This window comes from Castor canadensis, chromosome 11 (genome assembly GCF_047511655.1).
Source record: "Castor canadensis chromosome 11, mCasCan1.hap1v2, whole genome shotgun sequence".
Taxonomy (NCBI): domain Eukaryota; kingdom Metazoa; phylum Chordata; class Mammalia; order Rodentia; family Castoridae; genus Castor; species Castor canadensis.
Genome location: NC_133396.1, coordinates 44,089,361 through 44,108,409, shown reverse-complemented (window position 1 = coordinate 44,108,409; position 19,049 = coordinate 44,089,361). Strand labels below are relative to the sequence as shown.

Genomic DNA, 19,049 nt, shown 5'->3' with positions numbered 1-19,049 from the left:
CCTTGATCTTTCTGATCTCGGCCTCCCACATAGCTTTGGATGTCAGGTAACACCACTGTATCCAGTTATTCATTGAAATAGGGTTTTGTGAACTCCCTGCCCGAGCTGGTCTTGAGCCATGATCCTCCTGATCTTAGCCTGTCAAGTAGCTAAATTGCAAGTGTGAGCCTCTGGTACTCAGCTGGTTTGAGTTTCTCTTTATTTTTTGGCATTACTGAGGTTTGAACTCAGGGCTTCACACTTGGGAAATAGGCACTGTACTGCTTGAGCTGTGCTTCTGGCCCTAGTCTGGATTTCTCAAGGCCCTTCATCTCTAAAATGTACACTGCTGAGAGGTACCTTCACAAGGTACTCTGAAGCTGGAGCAGAGTATGATCAAGCTGAGTTTAGAAGGGTACTTACCGGCTAATTTCTTATCTTCCTCAAGCCTCTCTAGGGAATACACTAGATCTCCTCCATTGAACTGGGCAGGGCTAAGGGGAGTCCTATCCATGCCTCCTTCCCCACTAACAGAAGTGTTGACATCCTGACTAAAGGAACCATGTAGCTGAAAGCTTATTTTTTAAATCCAGAGAATGGGACTGACTGGAAAGGGGCAACTTTAGAGGCTTCCCACAGAGGTATTTCTGATTTGTCCCTAGCTGAACCAGAAGAATATGACACTGAGCAATCGGTGCCAGGTGTTTGATCGTTTCCAGGACACCATTTCACAGCATGTCGTCAAAGTGGACTTCCTGAACCGAATCCATAAGAAGCACCCTCCTAACCGCCGTGTGCTCCAGTCAGTCAAAAGAAGAAGCTTGAAGGTGAGTCACAACCCAGTGCAGGCAGGATGGGTGCACTCTGCCTTCATGGGGTAGACAGAGGATCGTTGTCCCATTTTTTTCAGGAAGCGAGACTGAAACTACAGAGATTTGTCTTTGGTGCCTCAGTAATGAATGTGTCTTTATGTATTTATACTTGAGAATGGTAGTCAGGATTATGGGGGCCAAGCCCCAGGTGTGCTTTTAAGTCTGTAGGTCTCTAGTTCTCCAAGGATAAGCACTCTAAGCCCATCCCACCAAACCCAGTTGTGTTCCTGTTGCCACTAATCTGATACTCATCCTGTCTGTCCCTGTTACATGGCCCCTGTCTGAGAGCAGGTGATAAGCAGATTCAACCATATGAGAAATGAGGCACTGTTCTCAACTGAGGAACTTAAGAGGACAATGTCTGAAGCAGAATCAATCTATATTTCCAAGCTTTGATTAATATATCACCAAAGCTTTATATTGTAGCACTGCTATAATACCTAACATTTCTTTGTACTTAACAGTTGCTAAACTGTGTCCACAGAGATTGAAAGAAAATTTCCCTTTGTGGAAAAGCATTTGCTGTTTCTCATAAAGCATTCAATCTCTTCATTCAGTTAATCTAGAGGACCTAACACTACATGCCCATACATAAACATTATCTTTCTGTTTGGAAATAAACCCACAGTCCTCCTTGCCAATGGAAACCAGCAATTCTCAAAAATAGCCACTTGGTGGCAGCCACACTTTAGACTCAATCACACTACTCTCATCACCTCCAGTGGGTGTCAGAGCTAACAAGATGCTAACTGTTGGAAACTGTATAACAAACTCTTGACTGGATAAATATTTATACTTCAATAGAAGCACAGTTTTCTAAAATTAAATTAAAGTGTTTCCTGTTGGGAGAAAGGGATATTGGAGGTGGCATGCCTCATACCTCAGTTAAGTGGCTTTAAAAGTAATCCAGACTGTGTAGTTCTCTGTGTAAGTTTGGAATAGAATCTGACTGATGAATTGAACAGGCAAGAAGGCCTTGGTTAAATTGCATCATTATATTGTTTTCTTTACTCCTTTTAAAAATGTTTCCCTATAGTTGAAGACAATGAAGGTTATTAGTTATCTGAAAAGCATTTTATTTTTGGATAGTTTGAGAGTGAAATGGGGATTATAGTACCGTAAGGTATGCAGACCAAATCTGCTGGGACCTTTATATGTGTGTTGGGGGCTTCCTCCCTACTCACCTTTTCACTCTTCCCCAGGAGGCTGGTTATCTCAGAAAGCCCATGGTACCAGGTGATAACTCCCAACTCCACCCACGTTCCTTCCCTTTTTCCTCATACCCAGATGCATTATCTGCCTGCAAATCCCCGACACCTAAGTGTCAGTTTGCCCAAGACTAAATGTCTTCTGACTGTCCAAAACCACTCTACCCCCATATTTCCTATTTCAATGAATTGCAGTGACCTCTGCCCGGTTCCTCCAGCCAAAATTCTTGGAACACTTTCATCTTCTCTTCCCTTCCCCCATAAAGTATGGTGACCAGATCTGTTGGTTTGCCAGATATTTTCCAAATCCACCATATCTTTCACATCTCTTCATCTATCTGCCTGGAGTTCCTTCTCAACTTTGAAGTTGCAGTTTGAATACTGACTTCCTATAAAGTCTCCCTAATCACAAACTTCCGTCCCCCAAAGTAAAATAAGCACACTCTTGCACTTTTTTTTGGCAGTACTGGCATTTGATCAGGGCCTAACGCTTACTAGGAAGGCACTCTACAACTTGAGCCACTCCGACAGCCCTTTTTTGTGTTGGGTATTTTTGAGATAGGGTCTTTCTAACTATTTCCTGGAGTTAGCTTCGAACCTCAATTCTCCTGATCTCTGCCTCCCAAGTAGCTAGGACCATAGGTGTGAGCCACTGGCCTCCAGCTCCTGCACTTTTTTTTTTTTTTAAATAGCATCCTAAACATGCCTCTATTCTAGGATTGCATTGTAATATAGTATTTCTGGTTTTCTCCCCACTAGACTGTGAGCTCTTTGAGGGCAAGGCTTAAGTTTTATTTGTCTCTGCACCTCTAGGACTTGGAACAGTTCCAGACTCAGGAGGTGCTCAATAAATGTTGGTCGAATGTATGAATGACTCTGCTTGTGTGGCTCTTTCATTCTTACATGGTGTGAGTCAGAATATGTCTTCTGTCTTTATATAACAAAGCGGTCTTTAATTGTTTCATGAGTCACGAATGGATGGATGACAAGAACTAATGGATTGAGTGTTTATATTAGGCCTCAAACTGAGCATTTCCACCATGAATGTGACCTCATTTAACTATCTTTCAGTTACTGCTCACCCACCTCCCAAACTTGACACTGCAATAAGAATCTAGAGTATCACTCTGAAGCCCTGTCCATTGTCAGTCTTACATGTTTAAGGACAGAGTAGAAGACAGCATATAGTAGTTTCTGAGTTCTGCAGGCCTTGGACCTTAATGAAGAAAGATGAAGGCCATACCTACCGATTCTATTTCTATGCGATTCCATTTTCTATGCTAGTGTGCTATATCAGAGTCAAAGGGTTTACAAGCAGTTGCAGCACACTGAGCCTCTTTGTCCTCAGTAGACCCCAGAGTAAAAGTCTATAGAGCACCAGCACCACAGACAGAATGTTGTGCAGGGCAGAATCAACTGTACCTGTTGGCACTATCTCCCTTTCCTTCCTCCTTCTGTCTTGAACAGGTTCCTGATGCTATAAAATCTCAGTACCAGTTTCCGCCCCCTCTAATTGCACCTGCGGCCATTCGGGATGGGGAGCTGATCTGCAACGGGATCCCTGAGGAATCACAGGCGCACCTTTTGAACTCTGAGCACTTAGCCACCCAGGCAGAGCAACAAGAGGTGAGTGACGGCAGAGCTGGGATTCCAAATCCAATCTTCTGTCTCACTAGAGCTATTATTGGAAGCATCCTCAGTGTCTATCATTCCCATTTCTACCCCACCCCCACCCAAACCCCCCAAGAGTTGAGTATTTCATCGAGAACCTCTGGCTCAAATCCCAAAGACAAGTAAGAGAGCAACTGGGCTGCTCCTCTCCATTGGTGCCCTGGTGCTGCAAGCTAGACAAATCTGTATTGTAGGAAGAGATAAGTAGACTTGGCCAGGCATGTGGCACAGCATTTAAGGCTAACCTGGGCTACATAGTAAGATCCTGTCTCAGAGAGGGACAAAGAGCAAGAGCAAAGATATAAACAAGAAGCAAGGGAGAGCCATAGAGAATGCATGAAATGAGTAGACCTATAGAAAGGTTAGGTGATAGTGTTTGGATACACAGAAGGTACTCAGGTACTTTCCGAATATTGGTCACAAGGTGAGCCTTAGGGGCAGAGCCAAAACAGGAATCCCAAGCTCTGCTGACTGGGTGTTGCCTGCCGAGTGTACCAGCAAGTATTGCTTGGGAATGGAAATGGAATCCTATCAAGAGTCAAGCCCACCCTTTCTGGTCTTTCGCACTGGGACCTTGGAAACAGTGTTTATCATCACTGCTATAGCCCTGGCCGTGGTGGCTGGATGGACCAGCGTCTCCTCTCACCCTTCTCTTCTCTCCTTTCCTTCCATTGCAGTGGCTCTGTAGTGTTGTTGCGCTCCAGTGCAGCATATTGAAACATTTATCTGCTAAGCAGATGCCTTCGCATTGGGACTCTGAACAGACAGAGAAGGCTGATATTAAGCCTGTTATTGTGACTGACAGCTCAATCACCACCTCCCTGCAAACTGCTGACAAGGCACCTACACCTTCCCACTACCCCTTGTCCTGCCCCTCAGGGATTAGCACCCAGAATTCCCTGAGCTGCTCTCCACCTCACCAGCCCCCAGCCATAGAGGACATCAGCTGCAGTTCTTGTGCAGAAAAATCCAAGAGAGCTCCTTGTGGGACTGCCAATGGGCCAGTGAACACAGAGGTGAAAGCCAATGGCCCACACCTATACAGCAGCCCCACTGATTCCACGGACCCCCGGCGACTTCCAGGCGCCAATACCCCCCTACCAGGCCTTTCACACCGGCAAGGCTGGCCCCGGCCCCTCACGCCACCAGCCGCTGGGGGCCTTCAGAACCACACCGTTGGCATCATTGTGAAGACGGAGAATGCCACTGGTCCCAGCTCTTGCCCCCAAAGGAGTTTGGTTCCTGTCCCAAGCCTGACCCCTTCCATTCCCAGCTCTTGTGCCAGCATTGAGAACACCAGCACTTTGCAAAGAAAGACTGTCCAATCACAGATAGGACCTCCGTTGACAGATTCAAGGCCTCTGGGTTCACCCCCAAATGCCACCCGGGTGCTCACTCCCCCCCAAGCAGCAGGAGATAGTATCTTGGCCACAGGAGCCAACCAACGATTCTGCTCACCAGCGCCATCATCAGGTGAGTGCTTCTCAGCCTTGGGTAATTAGGAATAATTTTATGCTCTTCCTGGCACATAAAGACTTAAGATTTCAGAACACATTCTGAGGACTTTGACCTCTGTTTTGTTTGTCCTCCTGTATTTCTGTAATAGAAGAAGGATGTGTTATCTTGTTCCCATGTTATAAATTGGATTGCTAGAGCTCTGAAAGCTTAAGTGATTTCCTTAAGGTGACCTACCAAGTCAGTGGCAAGAGTGGAACTACAGCCTGCATCTCCTAACTCCTTCTCTCACCCTGCAGGCCTAGTCTTCTGTCTGTCTTGTTTCATCACTTTAGAAGAAAGCAGCATGCTCTCTGGAACCACTGGGGTCAGCCTGAGGTTTTGGGTAATGGCCTCAGTATTTTATGATCCACATGAGACTAAAGCCACGCATCATGCAGATTCTCAGAGTCAGCCATTTGAGGAACTTCCTTGTCAGAGAAGCAGGGACAGAAAGCTGCACTACTTTTCAGAATAGCTGCAGATTGGGATGTCCTCAGAGGTTGTCTGGCCTAGAAGCTTGCCCTTGGGCCATATGCCTAAGGTCAGTCCTTTAAGTCTATTCTTGGCCCACTGTGGAGCTATTCTCTCAGCTGTCCCCAGTCAGTACTCAGGACCTTAAGGTTGCTGACCCCAGCATCTGAACCAGGTTTCAGATGGTGTTGGAAACTCCCCTCTGTTCTCTCCCATCTGAAGTGAAATTGATCTTCTAGTCAGCTGGGAGTCTCGGTAACCAGGTGACTGTAATTTCTCTGCATGGTGCCAGGATGGCCCTATTCTCAGACTGTTTTCCTGTCTGTGTCTCTGTTTCATACCAGCATGGATACATGTTACACACTGTGAGTCATTTTTCAGCAGGCAGGAATTACAGGGGCAGGCGCCACTTCTATAAGAATACAGACAGCAGGAAAGTGGTCATGGTCCAAAGGATGAAGCTACCCCAGTAGACTGCAGTGGTTCCCAGTGCTCTGGAAACTTTTGTGTGCCCAGTTATATTGTTCCATCTGCCCTTCTCACCACACGTTTTTAGCTCTAGGAGTTCCAGAGCCTATGGGTTGAGAATCAAGAAGGGAACATCACCTTGGGTCCGAAATCCAGACCTGTCTCAGCAGTGGGGGATTGGACCGGTGGGTTTCCCTCAGGCGACGTAAGTAACAGTCTTCCTGCTCCGTCCCCAGATGGCAAGGTCAGCCCCGGCACGTTATCCATAGGAAGCGCTTTAACCGTACCCTCTTTCCCAGCCAACTCTACTGCCATGGTGGACCTCACCAACTCACTTCGAGCATTTATGGATGTCAATGGAGGTGAGTGAGTGAGCTGCTATGGTAAAGGTGCTGTCCCTGGGCAACATTCAGCTCATTTGAAAGGGAAAGAATAGGGCTGAAGGATATGGCTCAAGTGGCAAAGCATCTGTTTAACAAGCATAAGGCCCTGAGTTCAAACTCCAAGTACACCAAATAAAAAGGAAGGAAAAAAAAAATCAGAACAGATATCTGATCTCAGAGGACTAAGGAGATGGGGATAAGGAGTATCCACTTGAGCAGAGGAGTGGGATAAGACAAAAGGCTCTATCTCTTGTTTCTGCCTTCTACATTTGCACATACACATAATCAAAAATGAAAGGAGAACACAGTTAAGGTGAACCAATGAGAAAAAACAGAATTACTATAGGCAGATCACCTGAACTTGCAGAACAAAAGCAGGAGCCTACTCTCAGAGGAGGGCCTCATCTGGGAAACTCCAAAGTCAAGGAGAACAGGAACAGATCTTGATGTCTGCGCAGATGGTGGGTAGAAAATTAAGTCTTTGGTGGGGAGGGCACAGGTGGGTGAGGGGGAGAGATGGTAGGGACAAACCTAACCAATGTACAATGTAAGTATATTCCAAAATGTCACAATGAATCCCCCCCTGTATAACTAACATATGATAATAAAAATGCTTTGGGTAAATAAATAAAATGTGGGATAAATATTTTTTTAAAAAAGCAAAGAAAAAGAAAATTCAAGCCTTTATCAGATACTCTCCCATAAACAGGCAAGTGAATTATTTCGCTCTGTCCTATGGGAGGCCTCTGCACAGGCTACACTAGGTTCCTCTCTAACTGCAAATGGCAGGTGAAATGCCCAGCTCCAGATCTTTGTACCTCTCAACTTTTTGAACAAAAATGACTTTGACTGAACTATTTTGTCTTGTAACATCCACATTCCAGTTTCATCTCAGCCTTTTAATCTCTTTCTCTTTGGTTGATAGAAATTGAGATAAACATGCTGGACGAAAAGCTGATCAAATCTTTGTACCTCTCTATACTTTTTGAACAAAAATGACTTTGACTGGACTATTTTGTCTTGTAACGTCCACATTCCAGTTTCATCTCAGCCTTTTAATCTCTTTCTCTTTGGTTGATAGAAATCGAGATAAATATGCTGGACGAGAAGCTGATCAAGTTTCTGGCCTTGCAGAGAATACATCAGCTTTTCCCCTCCCGGGTCCAAACTTCACTGGGCAGTGTTGGGACACATCCACCGGCTTCCGGAGGGCACCACACAGAAGGTACGCATACATATACCTGCCACCACACCATCAGATCTTCTGATGTGTGAATGATCGCCTTGCCTCTATGGAGAATCTCAGCTTTCAGTAGCTCAAACTTCCTTGTGTGCCTTTGATGGGCTTAAGAAAGCACCATGTTTTGTTTTTTTTTCAGCAGGAACGAAATGACAACCACAGTTTTCTGATCAGACTTGGGAAAGTCTGCCATAACTTTCTTTCATACAAGTTCACTTTGAGACACAGCAAAGCAGCTACTGGTGCTTTGGGGTGTATGTGGTGTGCTTTCTGCTCAATTGCTTTCTAATATTTGAATTAGGGTTTCTCAAGAGAGAACCTTTGAGTTCAAGGTGAGAAATAGGATAACAGTGGATAAGCCTCCTGTTTATTCTCAAGTGTCAGTTCTGCTTGGTTTTCTCTGAATATTAGCCCTTAAGAGCCTTGCTGCTTCAAACAAAGTGGTACCCAGACCAGAAGCATCACTGTTCCCTGAGAGGTTATTAGAAATACAAATTCTAATCCAGGCGCCAGTGGCTCACACCTTTAATCCTTAGCTACTCAGGAGGCAGAGATTTGGAAGGTTGTGGTTGGAAGCCAGCCTGGGCAAATAGTTCTGGAAGACCCTATCTCAAAAAACCTATCACAAAAAAGGGCTGGTGGAGTGGCTTAAGGTGTAAGCCCTGAGTTCAAGCCCCAGTACTGTCAAAAAAAAAAAAAAAAAAAAAGAAATACAAATTCTAGGTCCCCACCACAACTGAATCAGAATTTGCCTCTTTTGTTTTTTTTGGGGGGGGGGGCGGGGGTTGTTTTTTGGTTTTGCTAGGGATTGAATCCAGGTCCTTGCTTGTGCTAGGAATGCACTCTCACACTGAACTGAATCTACATTTTAGTGAGGTCCATAGGTGATTTGTAAGTACATTAAATCTTGGGAAACTCTACCTTCTGTTTTTCCATGTTCTCCCTTTAGTATCAGCTGGAATGTCTTTGGTAAACTAGTCAGTAACCCAGGAACTTAAAGTACTAATATTCTTGAATTATGTAACCATCTTCAAAAGGAGGTCCTCCTCCCCTATCTGTGTTGGAATGCTGTGGGTGGGGAGAGAAGGCCTCATGCTGAAGCAGCTCAATGTCAGATGTGAGTTGGCAAACATGAGTCATACAGTGGGATTTTCTCCAGACCACAAACCAATGGTCCAGGTTTTATTGATTTGTATTTGGGTCACTGGTTCTGAGTTTCTGAATGATCCTATTGTGTTTGTCTTATAGTGCAAAGGAAGGAGGTACAGGCCCGAGCTGTGTTCTACCCCCTCTTAGGGTTGGGAGGAGCTGTGAACATGTGCTATCGAACCCTCTACATCGGGACAGGTGAGCCAGCCAGGAAACTGGGAGACACTGAATCTGTTCAGCCCTAAAGATCAACACTCTTACTCACAGAAGCTAGAGAAGGGTGAAGGAAGCCCTTTCCACGGTTGATGAGTTTAACCCAATGGATTTCTGGACAAGAAAGACTAAGAAATAGTACAATCAGGTGCTTCCCTGTCATAGGCCTTTCGCTGTCTGTGCCTAATATGTCATTATCATAGATGAAGTTGACTCTGACCTCTGCTGGGGAGGCAACTGAAACACTGAGAGGAAAGACCCAAGGAGAGGTCCACTGGACATCTTTGAAAATATTTTTTCTTCTTTTTTTTGGTGGGACTGGGATTTGAACTCAAGGCTTCACACTTGCAAAGAAGGTGCTCTACTGCTTGAGTCATACATCCAGTCCGTTTTGCTCCGGATATTTTAGAGATGGAGTCTTGCGAACTGTTTGCCCATGCTGTCCTCAAACAGCAGTCCTCCTGATCTCTGCCTCCTAAGTAGCTAGAATTATAAGGTGTAAGCCACCCATACCCAGCAATGGATGTCTTTGAAAAGTGATGAGCTCAAACATACCCAGCCTTCAGCTAGCCCTATATCTGGTACACAGGGCAGACAGATTAGCCATTAGCCTAGAAATTTCCCTTTTAGGTGACATGGCATACAGGCCCTATATCCTCATGTGTACTCATGGAAGTATGCCATCCTCTTCAGTAACTCAACTGTTCCCTCTGGATAGCAGCCACATGTTCTAAAGTAGATCAGCTGACAAGGACAACTAACTGTTAGCAGGGGGTTGGAAAAGACACAGTATTTGTTCAAAAATACAAGGAGAGAGTCCTGGGCTAAGTATCCCTGAGGTCTCTATTAGCACCTACCCAGAAGCTAACTCCCTCCTCCCTCATACATACACCTTACAGCCTATTTTCTGCCTTCCTTTTCCTCTACTCCTGCCACCCTGCAGGAGCTGACATGGATGTGTGCCTTACAAACTATGGTCACTGTAACTACGTGTCGGGGAAACATGCCTGCATATTCTATGATGAGGTGAGAGGTGAAGATGAGATGGGAGGGAGCTTCCCCAACTGGAGACCTCTCCCTGGCTTTGAGTCTTTATTCTCTGCCCTGGTGGGGAGGAGGGGAAGAGTCTGGGGTTGTCTCCTTTTCTTTCCTCCCTGTCATTCCTGGAGTCTCAGTATGAAGTGTGAAAGGACATTCTGCCATGGCTACATGGCTAACTGCCTCCAGAAGCAGGTCTCCCTTTTCTACTGAGGTTGCTCACAGGCTCAGTAGAGGAAACTCACCCTCAAGTGGGGCCCCAGGGAAGAGAGACCAACATAGAAGGAAACCAACCCCTGTTGATGTATCCCTGTGAGTTTAATCAATGTCATGTGCCATCCTATCAATGGGGGCCAGTGCTAAAGAGACAGGAAAGGACCAGGGTGTAGGCAGGCTGTCCCAAGGAGATGAGCCTTGAGTCCATTCTGAAAGAATGGGGTCATGACTGGGGAAGAATATGAGAGCTCCCAAGGTAGAACAGCACAGCTGCCTCCTTACATCCTTTCTCCTGTTGGCTTGTTACATCCTTTCTCCTGTTGGCCCCAAGCCCCACAGAGCAGACCCCACATCTTGTCTCTCCTCCTCCTCCTCCTCAGAATACCAAACATTATGAGCTGTTAAACTACAGTGAGCATGGAACAACGGTGGACAATGTGCTGTATTCATGTGACTTCTCTGAGAAGACCCCGCCAACACCCCCAAGCAGTATTGTTGCCAAAGTGCAGAGTGTCATCAGTAAGTTGGAGCAGAGGCCTTTGGCCACAGAGCTAAGGCCCCAGTCACAGTGGTTTTGCCATGCTGCCTATGACCTGCAATCTTTTGCCTTCTCGGTCCCATTGGCCAAGTTCTCCTTGCTGGTGGGCCCAGGGAAGGTCACCAAGAAGCAAGTGCTGAACACCCACATGTGTATCAGACCTCTTTGGGGACTTCAGACTCCACCAGCCCTTTCAGAGTGTCCCCCAACCCCTGGTCATATAGTAGTTGGAATGGGGAGATGCAGGGGCCCAGTTCTGGCAAACAGCCTAGACAGGTCAGCTGCTGATTTTTCCTCTCCTGTGACCATACACCTTTTTCCCAGGGCGTCGCCGGCACCAGAAACAAGATGAAGAGCCAAGTGAGGAGGCAGCCATGATGAGTTCCCAGGCCCAGGGGTCCCAGCGGAGACCCTGCAATTGCAAAGCCAGCAGCTCAAGCTTGATTGGGGGCAGTGGGGCCGGCTGGGAGGGTACGGCCTTACTACACCATGGCAGCTACATCAAGCTGGGCTGCCTGCAGTTTGTCTTCAGCATCACTGAGTTTGCGACCAAACAGCCCAAAGGCGATGCCAGTCTGCTGCAGGATGGGGTACTGGCTGAGAAGCTGTCTCTCAAGCCCCACCAGGGCCCTGTGCTGCGTTCCAACTCCGTTCCCTAGGGCTGGTGGCTACCCTGCTGCCTACCTAGACACTCTCCCCAAGACTCCTGCAATGCAAAAATGTACACAAACCAAGCCTGGGTGTTTTCTATACCAGAAACCCTTCAACTACAATCTTTGCATGAAATGAAGAAAACCTTTTGACTTTTTTAAAATTCCTTTTTCTTTTCTCAAGTTTTAGGGGGCATTTGCACATATATTTGTACTCAACATTTCATGGGAAAGCGGCAGACCCGAGCTGAGGAACAGCGTGGGCAGGGAGGGGAAGACTGTGGTCTGGACACTTCCTCCAACACAAGCCCTTCCCCCCACCTCCTGCTCCCTCCCCTTCTCTCACCCTCCAATGTAAAATAATCAGAAACTTGTTCTATTTTGTGGCAGTGACAATAGTTTTATATTAAAAGAAAAAAATACAGTTTTCATACAGCAAAATCTATACAATATCATTGTTTTATTTAATATAAAAATCGCTACCCACCCTCCTTCCATATTTCCCATCTTCCAAGTTATTTTACCTTTCTGCAGCAGTTGCACTACAGGTAGCTACTGTGTATTATGGACAAATGAAAAATGAATTCTTTTTTCCGGCTGTCCATCTATTTTATTTCAAATAAGGAAGTGTATTTGGATTTTGTGTAAATACATCTAGTGACATTTTTTCAATGTTTTTTAAAACTGTGTACAGTACTACATGTGGTAGAGCGTTTTCTCAAGTTGTCTATTGTAGCAAAAGCGTTTTTGTCGTAAACCTGTTCTGTCTCCTTTTTTTGTTCTCTTGCCACTTCTCTTCCTCCCAATCCTGGCTCCCTCCTCTCCTTCCACCCCCACAACTAGTACCAATGTACATAGTAAATGTAATGTTTTAGACTTTACAGAAACTTTCCTGTATTCTGTATATAAAAAAGAAAAATACTTCAAATTATGTTTTCTGCCTGTCTGTCCTACCTGTCATCACCCTTAGAGGGAATCTTGCCGGAGATCTGGGTCCCAACAGTTGGGGTATATTTTGAACAGGTCTTGTTCCCAGCGACTTAGCCTCCAAGGGAAGCTTGGGAGAGTACGGAGGTATTAGAATGACCCTAAACTGGGTGGAGGACAGTGGGGCAGTAGGGGTGCATCTGTTATGTGAGTGCTGTTTCTCTGGAGAGCCCTAATAAGAATCTGGTCTCCAGACCTAGCTGTGCCACTTCTAGTTAATGTGACTCGCAATCATTACTTCTCCACTACTGGTGTTCCCATCAGAAAATGAGTATACCTTAATTGTAAAGCTGTGGGGACTCTGGTTAAACCAAATTCCTTTCCTTCTCCAGACCTTAGTGAGAGGCTTTCTCCCTAGAGAGCACCTCTTTGCTGTGTTCCAGCACTATTGGAGTAGGTGGTATCTATTTAAAAGTCCTATCAGGACTTTTCCTTGTGATCTGAGAATGAATACTGCCTCCAAAGCCTCCTCCCACAGCATTTATGCCTAATTATACCCCCAGTCCACTTTGCAGCTAAATAGGAAACCTACCCTACATTCAGGTTTTCCTGGCTCCCATCTAGCCATCTAGTTTTGTCTCAGCCACTCTACTCCCCCTGCCTGATGAGCTTGAACTCCCTATGGACAGAAGGTTTATTGTGCTGCATAGTGTTAACTAGGGTATCCATACTGCTTGGCACACCATAAGTGCCAAACATGCAAATCATACTTGGTGGCTTTCTCAAGTTCCTGCCATATCACCAGGCCAAGAGTGCCCTTAACCATGCCTCTCTAGCTGTCCTTGCCCACCAAGCTGCCATAATCACTTCGGTTGAGCAATGGAGCATCTTTACTTATTTCTGCCACCTATGAAAAACATTCCAGAAATATATTTCCTCTTGATGTGCAGTAACAGATTTTACTATCTTCTGGCTTCCCTTCAGAAGGAGGGGGGAGGTGCATAGTGGTGCACCCCTATTATCCCAGCACTCAAGAGGATTGATTGAAGGTTCAAGGCCAGCCTGGGCTACTTAGTGAGCCCCTATCTCAAAAATACGAAAGAAGAAAGAAACAGGAAAGGTAGGGTGGAGTGGGATCAGGGACATAGAGGGGAAATGGTTGAGTGAGTCCTGACGACCCTAACCACCAGTGCCACCTTGTTCTCTCGCCTCTCTAGCCTTGAATAGGGAAGAATCCTAGAAGCTGAGGGCCGGATTATGTGAAGATGAGAACTTGAAGGGTTGGTTTACTGAGGGAAAGGAGTCTAGGACTGGGCTCTCCAGAGACTCAGCCCATTCATGGCACGCGACTCCAGAAGGGAAGGACTCCGCTGCATATTCACACCTAGAGTAAACAGAAATGTTCATTCAAGCATAAGCGTTGGCAGAGAGACAGATGCATGTGCAGCCTGGAGGCACAGACACCTACGTGGTTTACAACTCACCCTGAAGGGCGATCCTAAGACCCGTGGGCACATGCACGGAGATCCATGTGCATACCTGGCAGGCACATGAACACACACCTAGAGGGCGCTCCCGCGATTCAAAGCACACCCATACTTCGAAGGTGTGCTCACGGCACGCCGCCAGCGGACGCAGACACACGCCTAGAGGGCGCTCGTGGGACCCACGCGCGCGCACACGCGGGACCCACGCGCGCGCACACGCGGGACCCACGCGCGCGCACACGCACACGCACACGCACACACACCCCTGTCCAGCCTTCCGCCCGCGTCCGCCCCCGGTGCTGGGCGGGGCGGCGGCGGCTGCGCGGCTACCCGGGGCGGCGGCGGCTGCGCGGCTACCCAGGGCGGCAAGGCCCGGGCGGGAACCCGGAAAGCTGTAGGCAGGCATGGAGTCCCTGCTGCTGGGCGCGGGGCTGCTGCTGGGCGCTTACGTGCTGGTCTACTACAACCTAGTGAAGGCTCCGCCATGCGGAGGCATCGGCAGCCTGAGGGGCCGCACGGCCGTGGTCACGGGTAAGTGCACGGGTGTGGGCGGGCGGCCGGGCGGCGGCCCGCGGCCCGTCCGGCTCACCTGGCCCCTACTCGCCGCCCTCAGGCGCCAACAGCGGCATCGGGAAGATGACGGCCCTGGAACTGGCGCGCCGGGGAGCTCGCGTGGTGCTGGCTTGCCGCAGCCGGGAACGCGGAGAGGCTGCCGCCTTCGACCTCCGCCAGGTGAGGGAAAGAGGGGACAGGTGGGACGGTGAGCCGAGGACACATCGCGATAAAGAGGGGCGAGCGAAACGGCGCGGGAGATCCAGTTCCTGAGAGGAGACAGCCCCTTGGTTCGTTAAGCACAGCAGAGGGGCACAGAGTACTTCGGACAGACACGAAAGGAGCTCCAGAACCAAGTTGGGGAGGAGGCTTCCTTAAGGAAGGATTCTTATCCCAGACGTTTAAGGATCTGTAGGAGTTAGATTAATGAAGAGCAGCAGGAAAAGGGAACAGCAGAGAGAACAGACAGCGTGTGTAAAGACCCCGAGGCAAGAGAGTCTGATTTGAGAAGCTGGTGGGGGAAGATTTAATGAAACTGAAGTACAATTTAGAGGGGCAAATTGTAGGATCCCTGAGCCAGGGCCAGGTTTTGGAAGCCCTAATAGACCCTCATTGAGGAGCTTGGACAGCAGAACTCAGGGAAGCAGGCTAGCCTTTGGAATGCACTCTTTATTGCTCTATGGTCCCTGGACTGGCGGAGGTAAGAGTGGGTGAGAGGAGACCAATAAAAACTCTGTTACAGTAGGTTGTGGTGACACCTGTAATCCCAGCACTGGGGAGGCTGAAGCAGGAGGATGGTGAGTTGGAGGCCAGCTTGGGTTACATTGGAAGACTGTCAAAAAAAAAAAAAGTGGAAGATTTTAGGGTAAGTGATAGTGGAGGGAGGGGATAATAGTAATAGCAAATACTACACAGTGCTGACTGGTATTTTACATATATTAACTCAATTCTCACAATAACTCTGTAAGATAGGTCACACTCTAATAAGAAAAATCAGAATTTAAATCCACATACATTCCATTACATTCTAGTGCATAGGGGCAGATTTTAGTTATAGTAGAAGGTAGACTCTTAGAATTAGGCGCCTGGGGAGAGGGAAGAGGAGGGAGGTGCCTGGTGACAATCCCAGCCCTTGCCGCTCCACAGGAGAGTGGGAACAATGAGGTCATCTTCATGGCCTTGGACTTGGCCAGTCTGGCCTCGGTGCGGGCCTTTGCCACTGCCTTCCTGAGCTCTGAGCCACGGCTGGACATCCTCATCCATAATGCTGGTGAGGGGCAGAAGGCCCTGCAGGGGGGTGGTGGGTGGCCAGGAGCAGTTGCCCCCTCCATTTGGGCCCTGCCAGGGGCCAGTAGACACATGGGAAGGATGCCCCATACTCCCATCGCACACATGGGGATGCTGAGGGCTGTGGGGCAGCTCACATCTAGCTCCTGCCCCAGGGATCAGTTCCTGTGGCCGGACCCGTGAGGCCTTTAACCTACTGTTGCGGGTGAACCACGTCAGCCCCTTCCTGCTAACACACCTGCTGCTGCCCCACCTGCGGATGTGTGCTCCTAGCCGTGTGGTGGTGGTGTCCTCAGCCGCCCATCGACGTGGACACCTCGACTTCACACGCCTGAACCACCCAGTGATTGGTTGGCGACAGGAGCTGCGGGCATATGCTGACAGTAAGCTGGCCAACGTACTGTTTGCCCGGGAGCTTGCCACCCAGCTTGAGGGCACTGGTATTACCTGCTATGCAGCCCACCCAGGTAAGGCCTGACTCTTTGGCTGCTCCTTATTCCTCCTCTCCCATCCTTACCTCAACCTGTGCTCCCCCAGCCTCCCACTGAATCACAGGATCTCAGAGCAGGAAGAGTCATGGTCCAAGGAGATACCTGTTCCCTGCTGATCTTGGAACCTGGCTCTTTTTGTCTGAGTTCTTCCTCTCACACCACAAGCTTGGTATGACCACTGGATAGGGTATAGCAAGAATAAGACCCAGGTTTTACTCCACCAAGTCATCTATACTGACTAAGCTGGCTATAATAGTATGATGATGGGGGTCAGGGATGGAGCTCAGTGGTAGAATGCTTGCCTAGCATGGGTGAGACCCTGGCTTTGATCCCCAGCACTGCAAAAACAAAATGTTATGATGGTGATGATGGTAGCTAATAATTATGCATTCAGTTATTCATTGCTGAGTACCTACAACATGTTAGCCTTAGTCATGGCACTGGGGATATAATGGTGAACAGAACAAAGACCTCGGACTGAAGTGCATAACTCAGTGGTACAGCACATGCTTAGCCTACAGGAGGCCTTGAGTTTAATCCCAGCACCCAAAAACAAAGAAAAAAAAACCAAAGATCTTACCCTAGAGTTGTATTCTAATTTGGGGCAAGGGGAGACAGCCAATGAATATATACAGTGGTATAAAGTAATGGGGAAAGATAAAACAGTAAAAGAATATGGAGTGCTGCCAGGATGTGCTATTTTATCAGTGGGAGTCAAGGAAGACATCTGAAAAGGTGACAGTTGAGCATAGTCTTAAAGGAGATGAGGAATGAACCATGTATCTTTCTGGAGTAGAGCTCAGAAAACAGCAAATAGCAAGTACAAAGGCCCATAGACAAGTTTCTGGTGTACTTGAGGCTCATGTGTCTAGAACAGAGTAAGCAGGTAAGTGACGAGATGAGGTAGGAGAGCCAGGCAAGGTCGGGCAGGATTTGGAGGTACACTGTAAATGTTTTGGCTTTCACTCTAAGTGGGATAATTGGTGGACAGACTCAAGGATAGGTTGCACCAGGAGAACAAGATCTGCTCTTCCATCTATTATCATACTGTGTTTTTAGAAAATCATTGCCTAAGGCTCATTAGTAGTTATAAAGATAATAATAACCACAACTAACCCTTATTAAGCTTTTATAACAACTCCAGATCTCTAATACCTAAAGCAGTGGTTCATGTACCACAGGTGCTTAATAAATGCTGGCTAACCAAAGGAATGGGGCTCAAGCTAGAAGAAAAGATAGAGACTGAGAGACAGGGGGCACAGCATGACCACAATCTAGGAGATGGGAATTCCCCGATTTGTTTTTGGTTTTTGTTTTGGTGGAGCTGGGGTTTGAACTCAGGGCCTCACACTTGCTAGGCAGGTGCTCTATCACTTGAGCCACACCTCCAGCCTCACCAGTGATTTGGATGGAGGGGAAGAAGAGGCTTCCTGTAGGAAATGAGTGAAGTCACCTTGTAGGGGCCTGAATACTTGGTTCCCTAGAACCAGATTCTGCCCTCATACTCTTCCAGCTCTATTCCTGCTACTTACACTCTGGGCCCTCACCCACTATCCTTCCCCAATTTTTTCTTGCTCACAGGGCCTGTGAATTCAGAGCTGTTCCTACGCCACGTTCCTGGATGGCTGTGCCCCTTTTTGCGCCCACTGGCTTGGCTAGTGCTCCGGACACCTGGAGGGGGTGCCCAGACACCCCTGTACTGTGCTCTACAGGAAGGCATTGAGCCCCTTAGTGGCAGATATTTTGCCAACTGCCATGTGGAGGAAGTGCCCCCAGCTGCCCGAGATGACCAATCAGCCCACAGGCTATGGGAGGCCAGCAAGAGGCTGGCAGGCCTTGAGCCTGTGGAGGATGACAACCCTGATGAAGAGATCCAGCCTGAGGATCCAGGGGCCCCATCTTCTTTGAGCACCTCCCTTCCTGAAGAGCCCATAGTTTCTGAATTTTCCCCTGGCAAGCAGAGGTCACAAGACTTTTCTAAGTTGACACAACGAATTCAGGTTAAAGCTGAGCCTGAGCCCCAAGGCTCCTAACTCCCAGGCCAGGATACTTTCTGTAGTACTTCCTGACCCCGGAAAACCTTAGCTGTGTGGCAGGGCACCCAGGAGTTGCCATTTTTACCTCCGTGATTACTTTCTGGGGCCTCTAGGTATGTCCTGGGGAGCTCTTTTCCTGGTGGAAGGAAATAATGGATAACTACTTCTTCCTAAGAGAGATAGTAACCCCAAATTCAGGGGTGGAGGGTAATGAATCTGACACTGTGTTTCTCAGGAATTTGAGTTTCAGATCTCCAGCCCTATCCTGGATGATTCTGATCAGCTCTGGGGCAGGGTCAGAGAATTTGTGATTTGATGCACTGCCAACGTTGAGCATTACTGAACTGAGCCCTTTGCAACCATCTAGCTAGGTAGTTATTCCCATTTCGCAGAGGTGGGTTTAGAGTCTGGAGGGAAGGACTCAGCTATAAGAAGACCAAGGTCTGGGATTTGAACCTGGGGAGGAGTCTGACACCAGGACCCGCTGCTGTAAGCTGAGTGTCGGAAGGTCAGGCAGCGTAGGGCAGTTGTTGCGGAGGTGCCCCCCCGAGGAAGCAGGGAGATGCCTTCCGGGGTGCTGTAGGGCTAGCCACTGCCTAAGTCCCCCGGTAATAAAGCAAGTTGACTGTCGACCAGCGCGCTGGCTCCTGCCTCTCTCAACATGCCGGCCCCGCCC

The 19,049-nt window shown here is 48.0% G+C and overlaps 2 protein-coding genes across 4 annotated transcripts in view; both read left to right on the top strand.

The window, feature by feature from the left end:
• The window catches only part of Phf12 (PHD finger protein 12), a 40,488-nt gene extending 27,967 nt beyond the window's left edge, over positions 1-12,521 (top strand). Inside the window, exons 7-15 of one of the 2 annotated variants that reach the window (XM_074046492.1) lie at positions 642-806; positions 3,527-3,685; positions 4,408-5,203; positions 6,403-6,528; positions 7,631-7,774; positions 9,038-9,136; positions 10,095-10,177; positions 10,786-10,924; positions 11,268-12,521. In XM_074046492.1, coding sequence (XP_073902593.1) covers positions 642-806; positions 3,527-3,685; positions 4,408-5,203; positions 6,403-6,528; positions 7,631-7,774; positions 9,038-9,136; positions 10,095-10,177; positions 10,786-10,924; positions 11,268-11,602 — 2,046 coding nt within the window. In that variant the 3' untranslated portion in view covers positions 11,603-12,521. Of the gene's footprint in view, positions 1-641; positions 807-3,526; positions 3,686-4,407; positions 5,204-6,254; positions 6,529-7,630; positions 7,775-9,037; positions 9,137-10,094; positions 10,178-10,785; positions 10,925-11,267 lie in introns of those variants that run through there. The other variant, XM_074046493.1, reaches the window with a different exon arrangement.
• A 1,779-nt stretch (positions 12,522-14,300) lies between these two features.
• On the top strand, positions 14,301-19,005 carry Dhrs13 (dehydrogenase/reductase 13). 2 transcript variants are annotated; one of them, XM_074046491.1, is made up of 6 exons: positions 14,301-14,538; positions 14,621-14,739; positions 15,305-15,424; positions 15,706-15,829; positions 16,002-16,313; positions 17,919-19,005. In XM_074046491.1, the coding sequence occupies exons 1-6, from the start codon at positions 14,412-14,414 to the stop codon at positions 18,368-18,370; spliced, it is 1,254 nt and encodes a 417-aa protein (XP_073902592.1). In that variant the 5' UTR covers positions 14,301-14,411; the 3' UTR covers positions 18,371-19,005. The 2 variants fall into 2 exon arrangements, with proteins under 2 accessions (XP_073902592.1, XP_020033879.2); XM_020178290.2 differs by lacking the exon at positions 15,305-15,424.
• The last annotated feature ends 44 nt before the right edge of the window (positions 19,006-19,049 follow it).